This window comes from Syngnathoides biaculeatus, chromosome 10 (assembly GCF_019802595.1).
Source record: "Syngnathoides biaculeatus isolate LvHL_M chromosome 10, ASM1980259v1, whole genome shotgun sequence".
Lineage (NCBI taxonomy): Eukaryota > Metazoa > Chordata > Actinopteri > Syngnathiformes > Syngnathidae > Syngnathoides > Syngnathoides biaculeatus.
In genome coordinates, this window is record NC_084649.1 from 1395490 (window position 1) to 1413867 (window position 18378).

Consider the following 18378-nt stretch of genomic DNA (forward strand, 5'->3'; position numbering starts at 1 on the left):
TATCGATGCAAACCTCCCCTACTATAACCCATCCTAAATCCAAACGCTGGGCAAAGGGAGCGTTGTGGGGTCCATTGATTTGATCTCTCACCTTGTGAACTTGTATGAGGTCTCTCCCCAGTAGGATTAAAATCTGTGCTTTAGGATCGATCTTTGGGATGTGAGGTGCCATGGATCTCAAGTGAGCATGGGAGTGAGCGATCTCTGGAGAAGGGATTTCCGATCTGTTGCTCGTAACTTCATTACATTCAATGAGCGGAGGCAAGTCCAAGCACACTTCACCATTCAATGCTTCGATCTGAAAACCAACAGCCTTTCTCCCAGTCATTTCCGTGGTTCCAGCACAGGTCCTCATCAGGTAAGGTGTATGGTCCCCTTGGATGTCAAACAGCTTAAAAAACTCAGACCTGGCCAGTGATCGATTGCTCTGGTTGTCGAGGATGGCATACATCTTAACTGAGCGTTCTCGCTGTCCTTGGGGAAAAATCCGGACTAAACATATCTTGGCGCAGGACCTTGGTGGGAGACCTTCGCCGCAGACCTTGGTGCACCTGGAGGTCACTTCTGGAGGAGAGCTGTTTTGCTGTTCTACGTCTGATTCTGTCGGAGGAGATGGTGCAGGGGAGACAGCAGTGTCTGGGTGCATGACAGTGCAATGTTGATTGCTTTCACACTCATTGCATTTCAGCTCTGCTGGACATTCCCTCGCCACATGAGTACCAGAACAGCACTTGAAACAACATCTGTATTCTTTTAGCAGCCTTTTGCGTTCCATTAGCGGCTTCATTCTAAAAGCTTTACATTTTTCCAGAGGATGTGGCTTATTGTGCACTGGACAGTACTTGGTTGGGTCATCACTAACTTTCTTGTCAGTAGATGTTTTGTGTAACAAGCTTGAATCTGTTGTTGACACATCTGTTCTATGCACAAACACAGCTGTCCTAGCACTATCATGCTTGGTTGTGGATCTTTCACTATGGTAATGGCTGCGGTTACTGCTCACCAACACAAAGCTGGGGTCATTTCTGGCTTTTGCCTGACATCTGACAAAGTCAACAAAAAACGAGAAAGGAGGGAAACACACTCTGTACCGTTCTTTGTAGTTTGAGCCAGCATACAGCCATTTTTCCTGTAAGTTTGGTGGCAGCTTTTCCACGATTGGCTTAATCCCTCGAGGAGTGTCAAGGTAGCTCAGTCCTGGTAGATAGCCATCCTGCTTGGCTGAGAATAGTTCCAAGAGCAGATCGCTAAGTTTTCTTAGCTTGATGTTATCTTTGGAGGTTAGCCGAGGAAAATTGTCCAATCGTTTGAATAAAGCATTCTCAATCACTTCAGGGGTAGCATAGCATTCTTGGAGTCTTGTCCAGGCTAATTCGAGAGCAGCGTGAGGATTGGTGATGTGGACAGCACGTATTCTTTTAACATGTTCAGATGACTCCTTTCCCAGCCATTTTACCAGGAGGTCCAGCTCTTCACTGGCTGTTTACTCTAAATCCTGAATGGCGTTAAGGAAAGAGGACTCCCATGCTCTGTAGCTCTCAGGCGGGTCATCGAATTTAGTGAGCCCCGTGGTTAAACTTAAATGATTCAAATAAAATGTATTATATATACAGGTCAAATAACAATTGTACCTTAATGAAAGTTTAAAAAGAAACTTTTCTTCAATCTTAAACGCAAATGTATTGTATTAAAAAGTAAAAAAAACAAATGAACAGTACAATATCTAGGCAGTGATTCTTTTGTATACCACTAGAGGGAATATCTAGGCAGTGATTCTTTTGTATACCACTAGAGGGACTCGATGTACAATCTATATACTTTAGTGAAAGTGGGCAAGATGGTTGAAAAAAAAAATCATTTATTTTTCATAACTTGCACTCTCTAGATGGCAAATAACACCACGAATATTGCATTACAGAGCGTTGGAAATTTCATTTAAACATTTCCCAGTACAGTGATCTAGTGATGTATTTAGTGAAGGACGCAATGTTTGGATGGTATGAGCAGCTGCTCGCAAGCTCACAGGTGGCCAGACAGAGTCGAAATGTTTCTATCTCCCTGCAGGAAAAAAACAACATTGATTGGTTACAGTCAAAGAGGCCTTTAATTTCGGGGAAGAATCAAATTTGGCTATGCACCCACTGCAGCCAAGACAAACAAATGTTTGGATCACTTACAATACTTTTTAAATCAAGACTATTTAGGAAGGCCTTTGTCCTTGGTGTAAATAAATGCAACGTCTTGCGAGTTTGGGTGTTGTAACAACTAAAGTAATAGCATCTAGAGGTTATCAAATATCTAACTTAAAAAAAATGTAGTGGGTAATCCAAAAGTGCTCACAATATTCCAAACAACACAAAACCTTTGTGAGTGGACGATTTTCGGATCCACCGATTACACGCACATTGTCAGAGCTCAGCTACCAAAATGGAGGAATTGGATGAACATTGATGGGAGGAAATCTTCATTTGAAAAATCTCTGATGGAAGCCTTGATAAAATTGATTTTGTGCAAGTTGTGCAAAAAGGACTTTCAATCCTCCGAGATGTAATCCAATTTTTTTATTGCCTCGTAGACGCACAATTTAAAGGGAATACTTTACTTTAAAAGAAAATGTGACAAAAGTACCCCAAAATAGCACTTTCGCTTTTTACTTTTAAGCCAATGATATATTTCATAATTTTTCCTACAGTTTTGCTTTGAAATGCAATTACAAAAATTTCGTTTCCCAGAATTAACAATTTTGCCGTGTCAATCATTTGATTGAGTCGCCACTAGATCCTTATAAATTAAACCGTGTTGCATTTAAATGAAAGCATGTTGCTTTTTAGGATAAAAAAAATGTTATACAATTAAAATGTCAGTATGACATCCATTGATTGGAAGAGGAAGTTCAAGGTTTTCTTTTGTCCTAGCCTATTCGAGATTTCTGTATTTATGATGATTCAACTTTTTTCGCCCTAAAATAAATGCAAATTATGGTATATGCCGATTGGGAAATGCATGGAAATATGAATGAAATCTATCTGCTGCTTAAGTGGGAAAGGCGTGTGATTTTGACATGACTAAAAAGCTCTGAATGCATGTTAGAAACTTACGCTTCAAGATGTTTCGACTCTCCAGCTCCTCCACCGCTGGTCGTTGGCTCAGCCTCCTGCGAAAAAACACCAAAATCACGTTCTGGACCATTTCGCTGCTTTGCGCTGTCAATTCCAGCTGCACTGGGGGCGCGCGTGTCTCCTGTAGGCACAGCTTCAGGAAGCCACTCCGAAATGCACCTCACTTGGCTCCTCAAATCTTGATGAGTCCACATCGGAACCAAGTCCAAAAAACGCCCTTTGGAACACGCGTCCAATTTCAGCTACTTTCCCATGAACCTGAAAATCGAGCAGACCTTTCCCAGTGGCCTTGTGGAGGATGCTGGTGCGTCCCTCGTGGAGTGCGTCCCTCCTTTGTAGCACACCAGGGTGGGCAGGGACACAGGCACGCACGCTCATGCTCTTTCAGCCACGTGTTGCACACTTGCATTCCAACAATAACGTCGATATAGCCTTAACTGAACTAGACAGCAAACAGCAATCTGTGACCAGACACGAGTCAGCATTCAACGTCAGCTTAACTTTAGCATTCCCATCAACCTGCCAGATGAAAGTGGTGTTACAATGAAAACACATCACCTCAAGATTAATTGAATTCCAGAGAAATCTCGGTACACAAACCCCGTGAACACAAATAAATACTAAGTATTACTTCCATTCCTAAAATACGTTGAAACAAAGTCTTTAGAATGGACTTCATTGGTAAATATACATTGCATATGGTTTAAATGTGGCAAACTGGTGTATATTATTTTAAAAATGAAGCACTCACTTCCGGTTCAAATCACTGGTGGGACCCGTTGAAGGGACAGAAAAGTGGATCTTATTTTTAAATCTTAGAAATCCAAAGTTACGAACCATGCAAATACACGGCTCTTCTTCAAGTGTCTAAAAAGGATACCAGAAACCGGTTATCTAATATATCCTGTTTTTAGGTGATAACTTATCATATTCAAATTTTAAATCAATCCTATTAAAATGCAGAACATTATGTTTAAAAACTCATCATGTTAAAATCTTACATGTATCATGTGAAAACAAATTATAAAGGTAAAACATGAAATGTATCACATTATAATCTTAAACTTATGTTAAAACATGAAACTTTTTTATGTGAAAAGGAGAAACTTAACACATTACAACGGGATACTGAGGTTTTTTTTTTTTAAATCTGGGTGTGGCAGCAATATGTTCCTGAAGAAAATGATACCACATTTTAATCATGAGCAACTGATTCACGTGATTTAAAAAAATCTGTATACGTCCTGAAAAAAAAAAGAAATCTGAATTTTTAAATGTGTAAATTGGTGGATGCAAATACCACACAAAAAGAGGCCAGAGCCAAGGTTCGATCACATGACTTCATCAATGTGGAATGTGGAATGTTAAACATTCACTGCGTTATTATGCTTCCAGAGCAGCACATTCTTCTCTTTATTAAAGTGGATAGAAAATATTTAAGATTTTCAGCAAAGCATGGTTCCATCGTTGACGAGAATCTCTCTTCCTCACGTCTAGTAAGAATACAAATTTGCATGTCCTTCTTAAAGTGAAGTAAAACCTATAAACCCGAAGGCGGATTAATGTCGATTTGGTGTAATTATAAGACCTTGGGGTCCCACAAAGGGGGGTGGGCATTCTTAGTGACCAAGATGAACACAGAGCAGGAAAAAAAATAATTTTCAACCAGCGGAATTGACATTAAGAGGCAAAAACCATGTCGACTCCCGTGATTAGATCAACCACATTTGTGTTTGTTCCAGTAGGTTGTAATACCGTCACCAGACTAGATAAGGATAGGATCATCACCATTGATGATCCTATCAAACCAGGGATATTCAGGGGTTATTCCTTCTAATCTTTTTTTTTTTTTTCATCATTTTTGCTTGGACAAGTGAGTAAAAAGTTTCTTTTTTGTGCTTAAAGATTTATGATGAAAAGATGGAGATTATGAGCAATGATGGCGTCACATTTACATGCATTTTGGACAAAAAAAGCTAATTAAAATCAATGTGTACTCGAGTTGGGGGATCTGCATCTCTTCCATGGATGCCTGGGGAACTCAAATCAGTGCAGATCCCTGGAGCTTCATACAGATCCTCGCCAAAATTGAAAGTTCTTTTTGGCCCATCTCTAAGCCGACAATAAAGATCATTGTGTCAAAATGACTGCTGGGTACGAAAAAAATGAGTGGTTCAGAGTTGTTTCTTAAAATATCTCAGGATAAAGGTTTCAATTTTTATTTATTACTATCTAAAACCAATTCCAAGATGTGGCGTGCTATTTTTTTTGCACAGTTCTGACAAGGGGGGGAAAGCACCTTGAACAAACATCTAAAATAAGATTTTGTAGGCTCAGCTGTGTCTAGGACCCCTGAGGGCTTCCAGAATATACCCACAGATGCAACACGATGAAAGAAGAGGGTAGACAAAGCTAAATGGCACCGAGCTATGGTAGGATATGTGGTCAGTGAACTCATTCCAGTTATTTAGCATTTACCGCTTCCGAGTGAATTGAATCAGATCGGTGAATCACTCGTTGTCCCCCCAATGAATATTTTTGTCTTAGAATATAGAAAGGAAGAAATTTCCTCAAACACAACAACACTGAGTCGGACTGCTTCTGTTGATCCAAATAAGCCCAACAGGACTTCAGTCTCAAGCTCCTGCAGTGATGTGTTGTGCTTCACAAGTCCTCCCCCACTCTGCTTGGTCAGAGGTAAAAACTCGCTGTTTGTTAAATGAACTCACCAGCATGTCAAATGAATGAGCTGCACTGAACAAAAAGGCTTGATGCGAATGTCAGGCCACCGCCAGCAGAGGAGAGCAGGACCATTCAGGCTGCTGCTGCTGCTGCCCAGTGAGGTGTTGCCTAATGCCTCACTCTTTCCTCTTCAGTGGCACAGCCCAAGGACATGGTTGGGGGTGGGGGTGGGGTGCGGGGCACCCTTCGATGCAGCTTAGTCTGCATGATCCCAGACCAGCCTGAGAGTTGCAGGGCGTGGAGAATACTTTGAGTTGAGATGCCAGGAAAAATTAAGGAAACCTTGCTCATCATGGACAACCGAAACTGAGCTGTTTTTGCAACTTCCAAGCCAAAACTGGTGACCCGGAAGTCTCCCATTATGAGGTCACAGATTTCATGTAGTCTGTGAGTGTTTTTGTGGCTGATACTCTTGTATTTGCTGTATTTTCTGGGATCAACTTCAATTTTTCATTGTGAAACTTATAAACTATGATTATAATTTTGCTAGAGTTCACACATGAAATGTAGAAATGAATTCTTCATCTGACTGCTGATTTAAGCTTGTGATGTTTTGCCCTTGTTGGCAGGACCACAGATCAAGCGGGGGATGTTGTCAGTTTCCCACTGAGAGCAAACTGTGAAAGAAGTGACTTCAAATAGCTTTGAACGTGTGCCCAGGTTACGAAACAACAGTGTCACAGGGTTTTAATGTGCAGGATTTTCAAGCAGATTGGTTCCAATTACATTAGAATATCATAATGTAAATGCCCTAGCTAGTACCATTTGCAAAGTAACCCAAATTGTCAGGAAAAATATAGCTTCAGCTCCTGTTCCAGAGTAAAAGTGTCACGACAAAACATATGTGTACTACATACAGTATGTACAGTATGTATGGACACAAGTATTTATGTAATCTTATACCTTCATGTCAATTTTTTATGTATAGGAAATCCCCACCAGTTTCTTTTTTTTTTTTCTTAGATGGGGAAGGGGAGGGGGCATCCCAAAAACATTCATGGTAGGTCATTTAAAGACTCTGAATTGCCAGTAGGTGTGAAAGTGAGTGAGAAAGGTCATTTGCTTATATGTGTCCTGCAACTGGATGGCAACCAATTCAGGATATACCCTGCCTCCTGTCTGAAGATAGCCAGGGTAGGCTCCAGCACTCCCGTGACCCTGGTGAGGACAAGCGGCTGAAAAAATGGATGGATGGATGGATGGAAACTACCCTTAGCTATTCCTGAAAATGGGTTCTATTTGCACAATTATCTTTATTTTTGGCCCTTTCTTCAACATCCTAAGATGCCGCAAGCTGTCACCCAAGCCCCGATGAAAAGGAAAGTATTGAGAATTTTTTTACTCAGCTGTCCTGCAAATGTATTTATATAGTGTATTCCATACAAAGGTATCTCAATATCCTTCACATGATTGAAAAAAAAATTAAAAACAAAGAAAAGCAACTCATAAGCATCTAAAATTAAGAGACAAAAATGTACAATTGAAATAGCATACAATGTAAGATAATTTCTCATGCACTTAAGGGCAAGGAGGGGAATAAAAAGAACATTCACACCTGGGGCTGACATCACTTTTTTTGGCAACTTATTCAATTTGTATACGGCATACAGTAATAGGTAAATGCTCCTTCACCATGTTTGCTTTAGCCTCTGTGCTCCACTGTATGACATGAGTCTGTCATTTTCAGAGATCTACTGTGTTTCTTTTATGTCTTCAGGACCTAAACCATTTAGTGATTTATTGACCAGTAGCATCCATCCATCCCTCCATCCATCCATCCATCCATTCATCCATCCATCCATTTTCTTAGCCACTTCTCACAAGGGTCACAGGACTGCCGGAGCCTATCTCAGCACTCAGCGGGCAGAGGCAGGGTACACCCTGAACTGGTTGCAGGGCACATGGAGACAGACAACAGTCTGGAGAAACAGGCACTCCAGTTTCCTTCCATATTCCAAAGACATGCATTGATTGGACACTCCAAATTGCCCCTAGGTGTGATTGTGAGTGTGACCTAACCCTAAACATGCAGGCACGGAAGAACATGCAAACTCCACACAGGCAGATCCGAGATTGAACCCTGGTCCTCAGAACTGTGAGGCCAACGCTTAACAGCTGCCCCACCGTGCCGCCCTAGACCAGCAGCAGCAGAATTTTAAAATATATTCTAAAGCTGAGTGAAAGCCAATGTAAAGACTTTAGAATTTGAGTAATATGCTCTGACCTCTTTGTTCTGGTCAGAACCCGAGCAGTAAAATTCTGAACGAGCTGCTGATGCACTTAATGCTGTTTTTGGGGAGTCCAGTCAGAAGACCATTATAATTGTCTAGCCTACCTGAAATAGAAGAATGGATGAGCTTCTCCAGGTCAGTTTTACACATGCATGCCTTCACTCTGGATATGATTTTGACATGGGCCATTGTCCAAGCTGCTTATCCTCACAAGGGTCACAGGAGAACTGGAGTGTATCCCAGACAACTCCAGGCAAAAGGCTGACTACACCCTGAACTGGTCACCAGGGAGTCATTGGGGACATATCGACACCATCAAATTAAAGTTCTGAAGAATTTGACCCAAGGGTAGCATATACACGCTGAACAGGAGGGGGTTCAAGAACTGACCCTTGAGGGACCCCATAGGTTATGGCATTTAATGAGATTTAACATTTTCAATGGTTACAAAAAAACCAATTTCATACATTAAGGACTGTCCAATTTAGTCCTCCCCACATTTCCAGCCTGTTCAGCAGTATATTATGATCTAATGTATGAAAAGCCACACGGAGATCCAATAAGACCTGAATTGACACTTTTCCCCTTTTGTAACCCAATAAATACACAAAAGTGGTCATAAATGTCGATATCCTAAATGTCAAATGATGGAATTTCAACATTGTTATCGTCATCGACCAGGTCTAAGATGTGGCCTTAAGTGTGGTTTGGACTCTTCATATGTTGAAAAAGGTCAAACGTGTCTCATATAGGAGAAAATGTTTCCATGTTATTGTCAACCCGAATGATAAAGTCTCCCATTATGACAAAATAGTTTTAATCAGTACAAATAACTGACAAAAGTTCTGAAAAATCCTCTATAAATTATCCATTGTATCTTGCAGGACTCCGGAGACGCAAAGGTAGTTCGGGAAAAGGGTTTATTCGGTCCAAAGTCGGGGATCAGGCAGACATTCAAGTGGGGCAGCGGTAATCAGGACGTCAGGCGTAGAGAGCAGGTCCGCGGGCAGGCAGGGGTTGGTACACGGAAGATGAATCAGAGAAGGCAGGAGTATCAAAGACGTCAGGCTTATGGGGTCGGTCGGAGGACAGGCGGATGTCGGTACACCAGGGTTAACAATCAAGAGTACGGGATTCCAGGAACGGGCATGAGTTGCGACGATCTGGCGAAGAGCAGTCATCCCCTGGGTCCTATAAATACCGGGGTGAATCAGTGAGGATGAGGCGCTGGTGTGCGCCTCCTAATCAGCGCCGCTGTGCTGGGATCCGCCCAGCCAGGGCTGGACCGGCAGGACCATGACAGTACCCCCCCTCTAAGGCGCTGCTCCCAGACGTGCCAAAACAAAAGAAACACACACACAAAATTAACATGTCCAGGGGTGGGTGGAAGGGGGCCCGGGGAGGGCACCCCCCCAACTCCAGTCTGTCTGGTGTCCGTCCAGGCCACCAAACGCGAGGCGTCTGGCTGGACAGGTGAGGAGGACAACCCGGACACCAAGCACCAGGATCCCTACGGGTTGATTCGGGTGGACGTCCTCGAGGAGGAACCCAACGGCGAAGCAAGAACCAGACAAAGGCATGCAACTGAACTGAACTCCCCAGCTCCTGTCGCCATCGAGACAGGGGCATGGAACAGCCGTGAACCGGTCACTGCCGGGACTGGAACCAAGAGGACTGTGGTACTGTCGCCATCAGCTGGACAGGAACATGAGGAGGCCGATGAGCAGTCGGCAACCTCTGTTGCCATCGAGACAGGGGCGTGGGGCGCCCGCGAACCGGTCACCGTCCAAGCAGGAGGGTGGGGCGGCCACTGGCCTGTCGCTGCTGAGACAGGGGCAAGGGATGGCTACGGACCGGTCGCCGCCGGTACAGGAACGAATGGGACTGTGACGCTCCGGCTGTCTCCTAGACAGGAACGTGAGGCGGCTGCGGACGAGCTGTCGCCACCTCCTGGGCAGGAACATGAGGTGGCTGCGGTGCCATCGCCACCTCCTGGAAGGAACGTGGGATTTGGAGATTGGCTCCTGAAACCCCACAGGCGGCAGAACGTTGCGCTGTTGCTCTTTCAATGTTTGCCTTGGCACTCCTGAACTGGGCGCTTGTTCATGAATGAGACTTGGCTCCTTCAGACGGAGTCCGACTGGCTTATAGTCAGGGATCCCGGAGGAGAACTGGCAGACACTAGAGGGCGTGATCATTCTTGGGCACGGCACGGAGAGACAGGGATGATAAAGTCGTCCCCCTCTTAACCGGAGGAAAATAGTTCGCCTCGTCTTTATCTGAATTCACTGCAGCCTCTGAACTTAAGCCCTCTGCAATTCGCTTCTGGGTCTTGTTCCTTGGGAACACGCATGTTGAAGGCACTCTGGCAGGCTCATCCTCGATTGCCAATTCCACCCTTTTGCTACGACGGTCGCCCGGGCGCCTGTCACCACCGCAACGTAGGTGTGACGCGGCAGTGAATCTGTTGCCACCCACGACGTGAGCTGTGTTCGAAAAGGGGTCGATGGATACCGTGGTGTGAGAATGGATCAGCAGCGCATCTGACAAAGCCGCGACGTGAGCGTGGTGAGGCGGCGGATCCGTTTCCACTGCAACGTGAGCTCGGCTCGGTAGCGGATCGGTGGTCATCGCAGCATGTGCTTGCAGTGAATCTGTTGCCACCGCGACGTGGGAATGGCGCGGCGGTGGATCCGTTGCCACAGTGACGTGAACCTTGCTTGGTAGTGGGTCCGTTGCCACTGCGGCGTGAACGTGAGTCAGTAGAGAGTCTGTTGAAACCGCGACGTGGGCGAGTCTCGGGAGCGTGTCCGTTGCAGCCGCAGAGTGAGCGTGAGTCAGCAACGAGTCTGTTGAAACCGCAACGTTGGCGTAGCTCGGTTGGTTATCTAATCCTCGCCGAACCTGGGCCATGAGGACCACCAGTTGGGCACGCTGCCGCTCGATTTCCACCCGCATTTCACGATAGAAGACCTCGTGATTCTCGAGTCGCTGCACCTCGGGATTTACGGACCCCTCCTCCCTCTCAGCTGGAAGTTTCACCACCAGCTCCGGATCTGCTGGTTTGGCCGTTGCCGGTGGGGAGTGGATGAACGAGGACGGTGTCTTTGTCGCCATGCACCGGGAGGGACGAGGGAGCACCCGGCCTGGGCGTCTCCTCTTGTCGCCACGCGGAGGATCCGGGTAGATGGCCAAGCGGGTTCCCAAAGAAGGATTGGAGGACGAGGACTTGGACCTACCGGGCGAAGGCACTCAGGAGCGGGAAACGCAGGGAGTTGAAACAAACTGACTGGGATTAAAGATCGGGAGAGGAAATTCATAGTCAAAATCTTCGTAGTCAGGCAGCCGGTCATATAAATCAAGGTCTTCCTCATAGTCCGAAAAATCAGAGTCCAAAAGAATATAAGGCGCTGAGCGGGTCGTGGTCGGGACGTATTCATGGCACACAGGCGGTGCGTGTGACACGGAAGGAGGAGACAACATCATGGAGCCTACCCAGACAGGACAGGCTTGGTCCTTCGGCTTTCATTTTACCTCGCGTTGATCCCGGCGACGCCGGGTCTTCCTGCTGGGTCCAGGTTTGGCAAGATTGTTCTGTCACGACCCATCGGTACGGAGGGAGGACCCAAATGCAGGACTCCGGAGACGCAAAGGTAGTTCGGGAAAAGTGTTTATTCGGTCCAAAGTTGGGGATCAGGGAGACAGTCAAGTGGGGCAGCGGTAATCAGGACGTCGGGCATAGAGAGCAGGTCCTTGGGCAGGCAGGGGTCGGTACACGGAAGATCGATCAGAGAAGGCAGGAGTATCAAAGACGTCAGGCTTACGGGGTCGGTCGGAGGACAGGCGGAGGTTGGTACACCAGCGTTGACGATCAAAAGTACGGGAGTGCAGGAACGGGGCATGAGTTGCGACGATCTGGCGAAGACCAGTCGTCCCCTGGGTCCTATAAATACCGGGGTGAATCAGCGAGGATGAGGCGCAGGTGTGCGCCTCCTAATCAGTGCTGCTGTGCTGGGACACGCCCAGCCAGGGCCGGACAGGCAGGACCATGACACCCAGTATAATTGAAATAATGACTTGAAAATAATAGCAATACTACCACCTTTTCTCATTATTTGCCGATTGTACGTAAAATAAAAATTTGCTGGTGTTGCCTCATATATATATAAAATGGTGTTACAGCTATTTTATCTTAACCGTGCTTCATCTAGTAACAAAAAGTCTAGATCATAGGTTGTAATGATGTCGTTAATCAGAATTGATTTATTACCCAGTGACCTGCTATGAAAAGTGCAAGTCTCGCAGAGATAAGTGTGTAATATAAACTAGGTTTGAAACTGTGTTAAAGTGTTCGGGATTATTGTTTGTAGGTTTTTTAAAAAAAAATTAAACTAGCAATTATAAAAACATTGAGGGTTTATCAATTACTTGCCTTTTTTTTTTTTTTAAATTCACTGCAGGGTTCATTCCCCCCTGTGAATTGTGAGGGTTTACCCATGTTTTATAATACAGTGGTTAACATCCATCTTCGAACTAGATCAAACAAACTCTATAACCTCTCCCGGCTCAAGGCTAAGTCCAAGATCCAGCAGAAATGCCTTTGTGACCTCCTTTTTGCGGACAATGGAGAAGGTTCAATTGCTCATGGACTGCCTCAGCCAGACATGCCAGGCCTTTGGGTTGACAATCAGCCATAAGAAAATGCAAATTATGGGACAGCATATAGTGTCTCCATCCGACATCAGACGCTCTGACCAAGCGCTGGAAGTTGTTCATAATTTTGAGTACCTGGGCTCTACCCCCTCTGACACTCTCTGTTTAGACACAAAGCTAGACAGACACATTGGCGAAGCCGCTACTACAATGGTGAGACTCAACAGATTCTGGACAAATGTCAAGTTGACAGAGCACATGAAGTCGAAGCATGTAAAGCCTGTGTCGTGAGCCCTCTCCTTATAGAAGTGAGGCATGGACAATGAGAGGCAAACAAGGTCACAAACGTAATGCCTTCCACATGCGTTGTCTCCCCTTTTCCTGGGCGTACCTGGCAGGATAAGGTGACAAACACCAGCGTACTGGACAGAGCCACGGTCCCCAGCATGTCCAGTTCGCTTAAGCAGAGGTGTCTGCGCTGGCTTGGCCATCTAGTATGTATGGAAGATGGAAGAATTCCAAAGAATCTACTCAATGGAGAACTGTCACAAGGAAACTGTCCCATAGTCTGACCCAAACTCCATTTTAAGAAAGTCTGCAAGAAAGACCTGAAAAGCCTTGAAATTAAAATGGACACCTGGGAGACCAGTCTTTGAACAACTGGTCTGGAAACAGGCAGTGAAAGAGGGACTGTGAAACTTTGAAGAAACCTTTGGTCGACTGTCAGAGGCAAGGAAACGAAGAAAAAGGCTTAACCCAGGCAGATAGGCCAGCAACTACGCTCATCTGTCTTGAATACGGGAGAGACTCCCATTCTCGTATCGGTCTGACAAGCCAAACCAGACGAGGTCTTCACCTCCAGTACGGAAGCCCATAGTCTCTCAAGACTTGGATGCCGAAGAGATTAACATCTGTGCACAGTAAAGAATATAAAATGCTGTAAAATGTAACAAAGCACAAGACAGTGAAAGGTTTGTTTTTTTTTTTTAATGATTTTTGGGCAAAAAAAATTTAGATTATTCTGGACTGGTTGCCAGCTAATTTCTTGACTCAACGAGTCAAAAAATCATTCACAAACATTCATATATACATCCATTATCTAAGCCGCTTTTCTTCATCTTTCTTCAGGGTCATGCGTGTGTTGGAGCCTATCCCGGCTATCTTTGGGTGAGAAGCAGGTTATACCTACAACTGGTTGCCAGCCAATCACAGGACACAGAAATAAACAGCTATTTGCACTCACAATCACAACTACAGGCAATTTAAGGCCCCTTTATACGCATTCCTGCAGCAACCGCGCTGACATCACAGTGGGTCTTCTGCTCATACTTTGCATTATACTCAAGCACAACCCACACGCTCAGTTTTGAAAATGTTTGCAGTCAAGGGTGTTGCTAGAGCTGGTATTGGCAAGGATGCTAACAGGTGGGGTTTCCTCAGCACATTTTGGTCATTTCTGGTAGCAGTTTTTACTTTCCTTTCTGTCACAAGGAACAAAGCAACAACAATTAAATGATCAGATAATACATTTAATTATGCTGCAAAATCGATCGAGAAGGCGGCGACGTTAATGTTATGTGGAGCCAGGAGGAACAGTGAGTACTCGTCACATCATGTGACTTAATGGGCCAATCACGAGAGAGGAGCTCGCTGTGGTTATGGACCACACAACAACTTGTTTTGACGTGTGCACAGCAGGTTACACACAAGGTATTGTCATGATCCTGGATTCCAGCCAGGGCTGGGCGTGGCCGTCTAATCGGAAGGGTCACACCTGCGCCTCATGACCTCCGATTAGACCCAGTACATATAGGACCCGGGGGACGACAGAGACTCTGCTAGATCGTTGCCTCTCATGCCTCATTCCCGCACTACCGTACTCCTGACGTCTACCTCCCGTGTACCGATCAACGCCTGTCTCCCGACCCACCCCGTAAGCCTGCCGTTACTGATCTTGCTGCTTGTTTGGACTGACTCCCTGGTAACCGACATTGGAACGAATAAAGGCTTATTCCGCACTGCTTACCTCTCACCTGAGTCGTGCATTTGGGTCCACCCCCGAGTCTCGTCCGTGACAGAACGATCTAGCCAAGAACATGGACCCAGCCGACTCTGAAGCCATTCGCCGTGCGCTGCAAGTGCAGGGCAAACGCCTAGGTGAGCAAGAGGCTGCTCTCCAGGGTATGACTCACCAGATCCAGGAGCTCTGCACCCAGCTGCAACCGTGGCTAGCCTCCCAAGCTAGCGCGGCCGCTCCTGTGCCTCCCCGTGCCACCATCACTCCGCTCTCTCGACCAGAGCGGTTCTCAGGCGACTCCGGTAACGTCAAGCCCTTCCTGGCGCAGTGCAATCTCCACTTTGAGCTGCAAGCTTCCGCTTTTCCCACGGACCGCTCCCGGATCGCCTTCGTCATTTCCCACATGACAGGGAGGGCGGAGGCATGGGCCACCGCCGAGTGGAGCCGTAACTCGGAGACCTGCCGCTCATGGGCGAGATTCGTCTGCGCGCTCACCCAGGTGTTCCAGTATGCGGCTCCGGAACGCCAGGCGGCGTCGTCACTCATGACAATTCGCCAGGGGCGTCGCCGCGTGTCCGACTACGCCATCGAGTTCCGGATTCGGGCTGCCGAGAGCCGCTGGAATGAGGAAGCCCTCCATGACGCGTTTTACGAGGGACTGTCCCCACAGATCCGTGGTCACCTCGTGGCCATGGATCTTCCGCCTTCGCTTAACTCCCTCATCGCATTGGCCCTCAAGGTGGACCAGCGCCTCACCGTGCAGAGACAGATGGAGGGCCTGAGGGAGGAGAGGGAGAGTCGCAGTCCGGTTGTTTCCGCTTCCCGGCCACCCGTGTTGTCAGCTTCACCGGAAGCCATGCAAGTGGAGGGGCTTGGCAGCTCAGCGGAGGAGCACTTACGTCGGCGACGAGAGGGACGCTGTTTTTACTGCGGGCGTTTGGGACACTTGATCGCCCGTTGCCCGACTCGACCAGGGCATTCTGACATCAGGATCGCTACTCCGGTGAGTGTGCGGTACACCGCGACGGGGTCAGGGAGGTCCCTTCTTCACCTCACCTTGGGAACGGACTCCCGTTCATGCTCTGTGACGGCTTTCATAGATTCTGGGTTGGAAGCAAACCTAAAAAATCCCCGCGTGGTCGAGGAGCTGGGGGCGGCAACCTTCCCCACGCAACGGTTTCGTCACGCCTATGCTGCCAACGGCAAGTTCCTTTGTCGGGTTACACATCGTACTCAGACGCTACGTATGAGCTTTCCGGACGCTCACTCGGAGCGAATTAGCTTTCATGTCTTCGACGCACGTAGTAGCGACATCATCTTGGGCAGTCCGTGGCTCAAAGAACATAATCCGCACATAGATTGGACGACGGGTCAGATCAAGACTTGGGGAGAGGACTGTCTCAGTCGCTGTGTCGCTGTCCGGAGAGACAGGGGTATTCAAGTTGCGCCGGTTCGGCTAACAGAATCTAGTACCGCCCTGGACCTGACCGCAGTGCCCTCCTGCTACCATGACCTACGGGAGGTCTTCTCTGAATCTAAAGCAAAGTCTCTGCCGCCACATCGGTCATACGACTGCGCGATTGAACTCCTGCCAGGCACCTCTCCTCTCAGAGGGAAACTGTTCTCTTTAACCGGACCAGAGCATCAAGCCATGAGGGACTACATCGAGGACTCGCTGGCAGCCGGACTCATTCGCTCCTCATTCTCACCAGCCGGTGCGGGGTTTTTTTTTGTCAAGAAGAAGGACTCCACGCTGCGACCCTGCATCGACTACCGAGGCCTGAACGACATCACAGTCAAGAACAGGTACCCTTTGCCGCTTATCTCTACAGCATTCGAACTCCTCCAGGGAGCCCGGATCTTCACCAAGCTCGACTTGATCAGCTCTTACCATCTGGTGCGGATTCGGGAAGGGGATGAGTGGAAGACGACGTTCAACACCCCCACAGGGCACTATGAGTATCTGGTGATGCCCTTCGGACTCACAAACGCTCCGGCAGTCTTTCAGAACTTCATTAACGACGTGCTTCGGGAGTTCCTGAACAGATCTGTCTTTGTTTATCTGGATGATATTCTCATCTTTTCAGCAGACCTAACCTCTCACATTCAACAAGTCAGAGAGGTGCTCCGGCGTCTGCAGCAGCACCAATTATACGTGAATATGGAGAAGTGTGAGTTCCATCGGGCATCCGTGTCCTTCCTGGGCTTCGTCCTGGCTGAGGGAGAGATACGGATGGATCCCGGGAAGGTCGACGCGGTGCTGCGGTGGCCTACCCCCACCAACAGGAGGGAGGTACAGAGGTTTCTGGGATTTGCCAATTTCTATAGGAAATTCATAAGGAACTTCAGTTCCGTGGCCGCTCCTCTGCATTCGCTCACCTCGCCACATACCCTCTTCGACTGGTCCGGGACCTGCCAGGAGGCCTTCAGCAGGCTCAAGGCAAGTTTCACTACTGCGCCCGTTCTCATTATTCCGGACCCAGATAACCAGTTTGTGGTGGAGGTGGATGCATCGAATTCAGGAATCGGAGCAGTCTTGTCGCAGAGGAGTCCCAGGGATGGAAAGATCCACCCGTGCGCGTTCCTGTCTAGAAAGTTGACCCCGGCAGAGAGGAACTACGACGTGGGAGATAGGGAACTGCTGGCGGTCAAGAGCGCGTTGGAGGAGTGGCGGCACTGGCTGGAGGGCTCGCAAGTACCGTTCATGGTCTTCACGGACCATAAGAACCTTGAATACCTGAAGTCTGCGAAGAGGTTGAACGCCCGTCAGGCCAGGTGGGCCCTATTTTTCACCCGCTTCCACTTTAAGGTGTGTTTCCGCCCAGGCTCCAAAAACGGCAAGCCGGATGCACTCTCGCGGATCCACGAGGGAGGGCGCACAGATTCAGACGCCGCTACTATACTGCCAGCGGGGTGCTTCGTGGCCGGTTTCACCTGGGCGATCGAGTCGCGGGTGAAGGAGGCTCTGGGAGAGACACCGTCACCCACGGATTGTCCGTCGGGCCGCCTGTTCGTCATCCCATCTCTGCGGGCAGACGTCAGCAACTGGGCCCATACCAACAAGACGGTCTGCCACCCGGGTATGGCGAAGACACGTTCAGTGGTCGAACAAAGGTTCTGGTGGGCTAACCTCAGCAAGGACGTAAGGGAGTTCGTCAACGCCTGCCCGGTGTGTGCTGCCAATAAGACTTCCCGCCTACGGCCTGTTGGTGAGTTGCAACCCCTGTCCATCCCCTTTCGTCCGTGGTCACACATCGCGCTGGACTTCGTCACCGGCCTGCCGCCGTCTCAAGGGAACACAGTGGTGCTGTCCATAGTGGACCGTTTTTCCAAAATGGTCCACTTCGTGCCGCTTCCGAAGATCCCGTCGGCCAAGCAGACAGCCCAGTTGGTATTAGACGAGGTCGTCCGTTACCACGGCCTACCCCAGGACATCGTTTCGGACAGGGGTCCGCAATTCAGCGCCCGTTTCTGGAAGGAGTTCTGCAACCTCATCGGCGCTTCAGCAAGTCAGACATCGGGTCATCACCCAGAGTCTAACGGCCAGACTGAGAGGATTAACCAGGAATTAGAGACCGGTCTTCGATGTCTGGCATCCAGGGACCAGAGCACGTGG

At 47.8% G+C, this 18378-nt stretch overlaps 1 protein-coding gene across 1 annotated transcript in view; it reads right to left on the minus strand.

Annotated features, from left to right (window-relative positions):
- Positions 1-18378, minus strand: part of phactr3b (phosphatase and actin regulator 3b) — a 67785-nt gene that overhangs the window by 6539 nt on the left and 42868 nt on the right. Inside the window, exon 9 of the mRNA XM_061833765.1 lies at positions 3099-3154. Coding sequence (XP_061689749.1) covers positions 3099-3154 — 56 coding nt within the window. The remainder of the gene's footprint in view (positions 1-3098; positions 3155-18378) is intronic.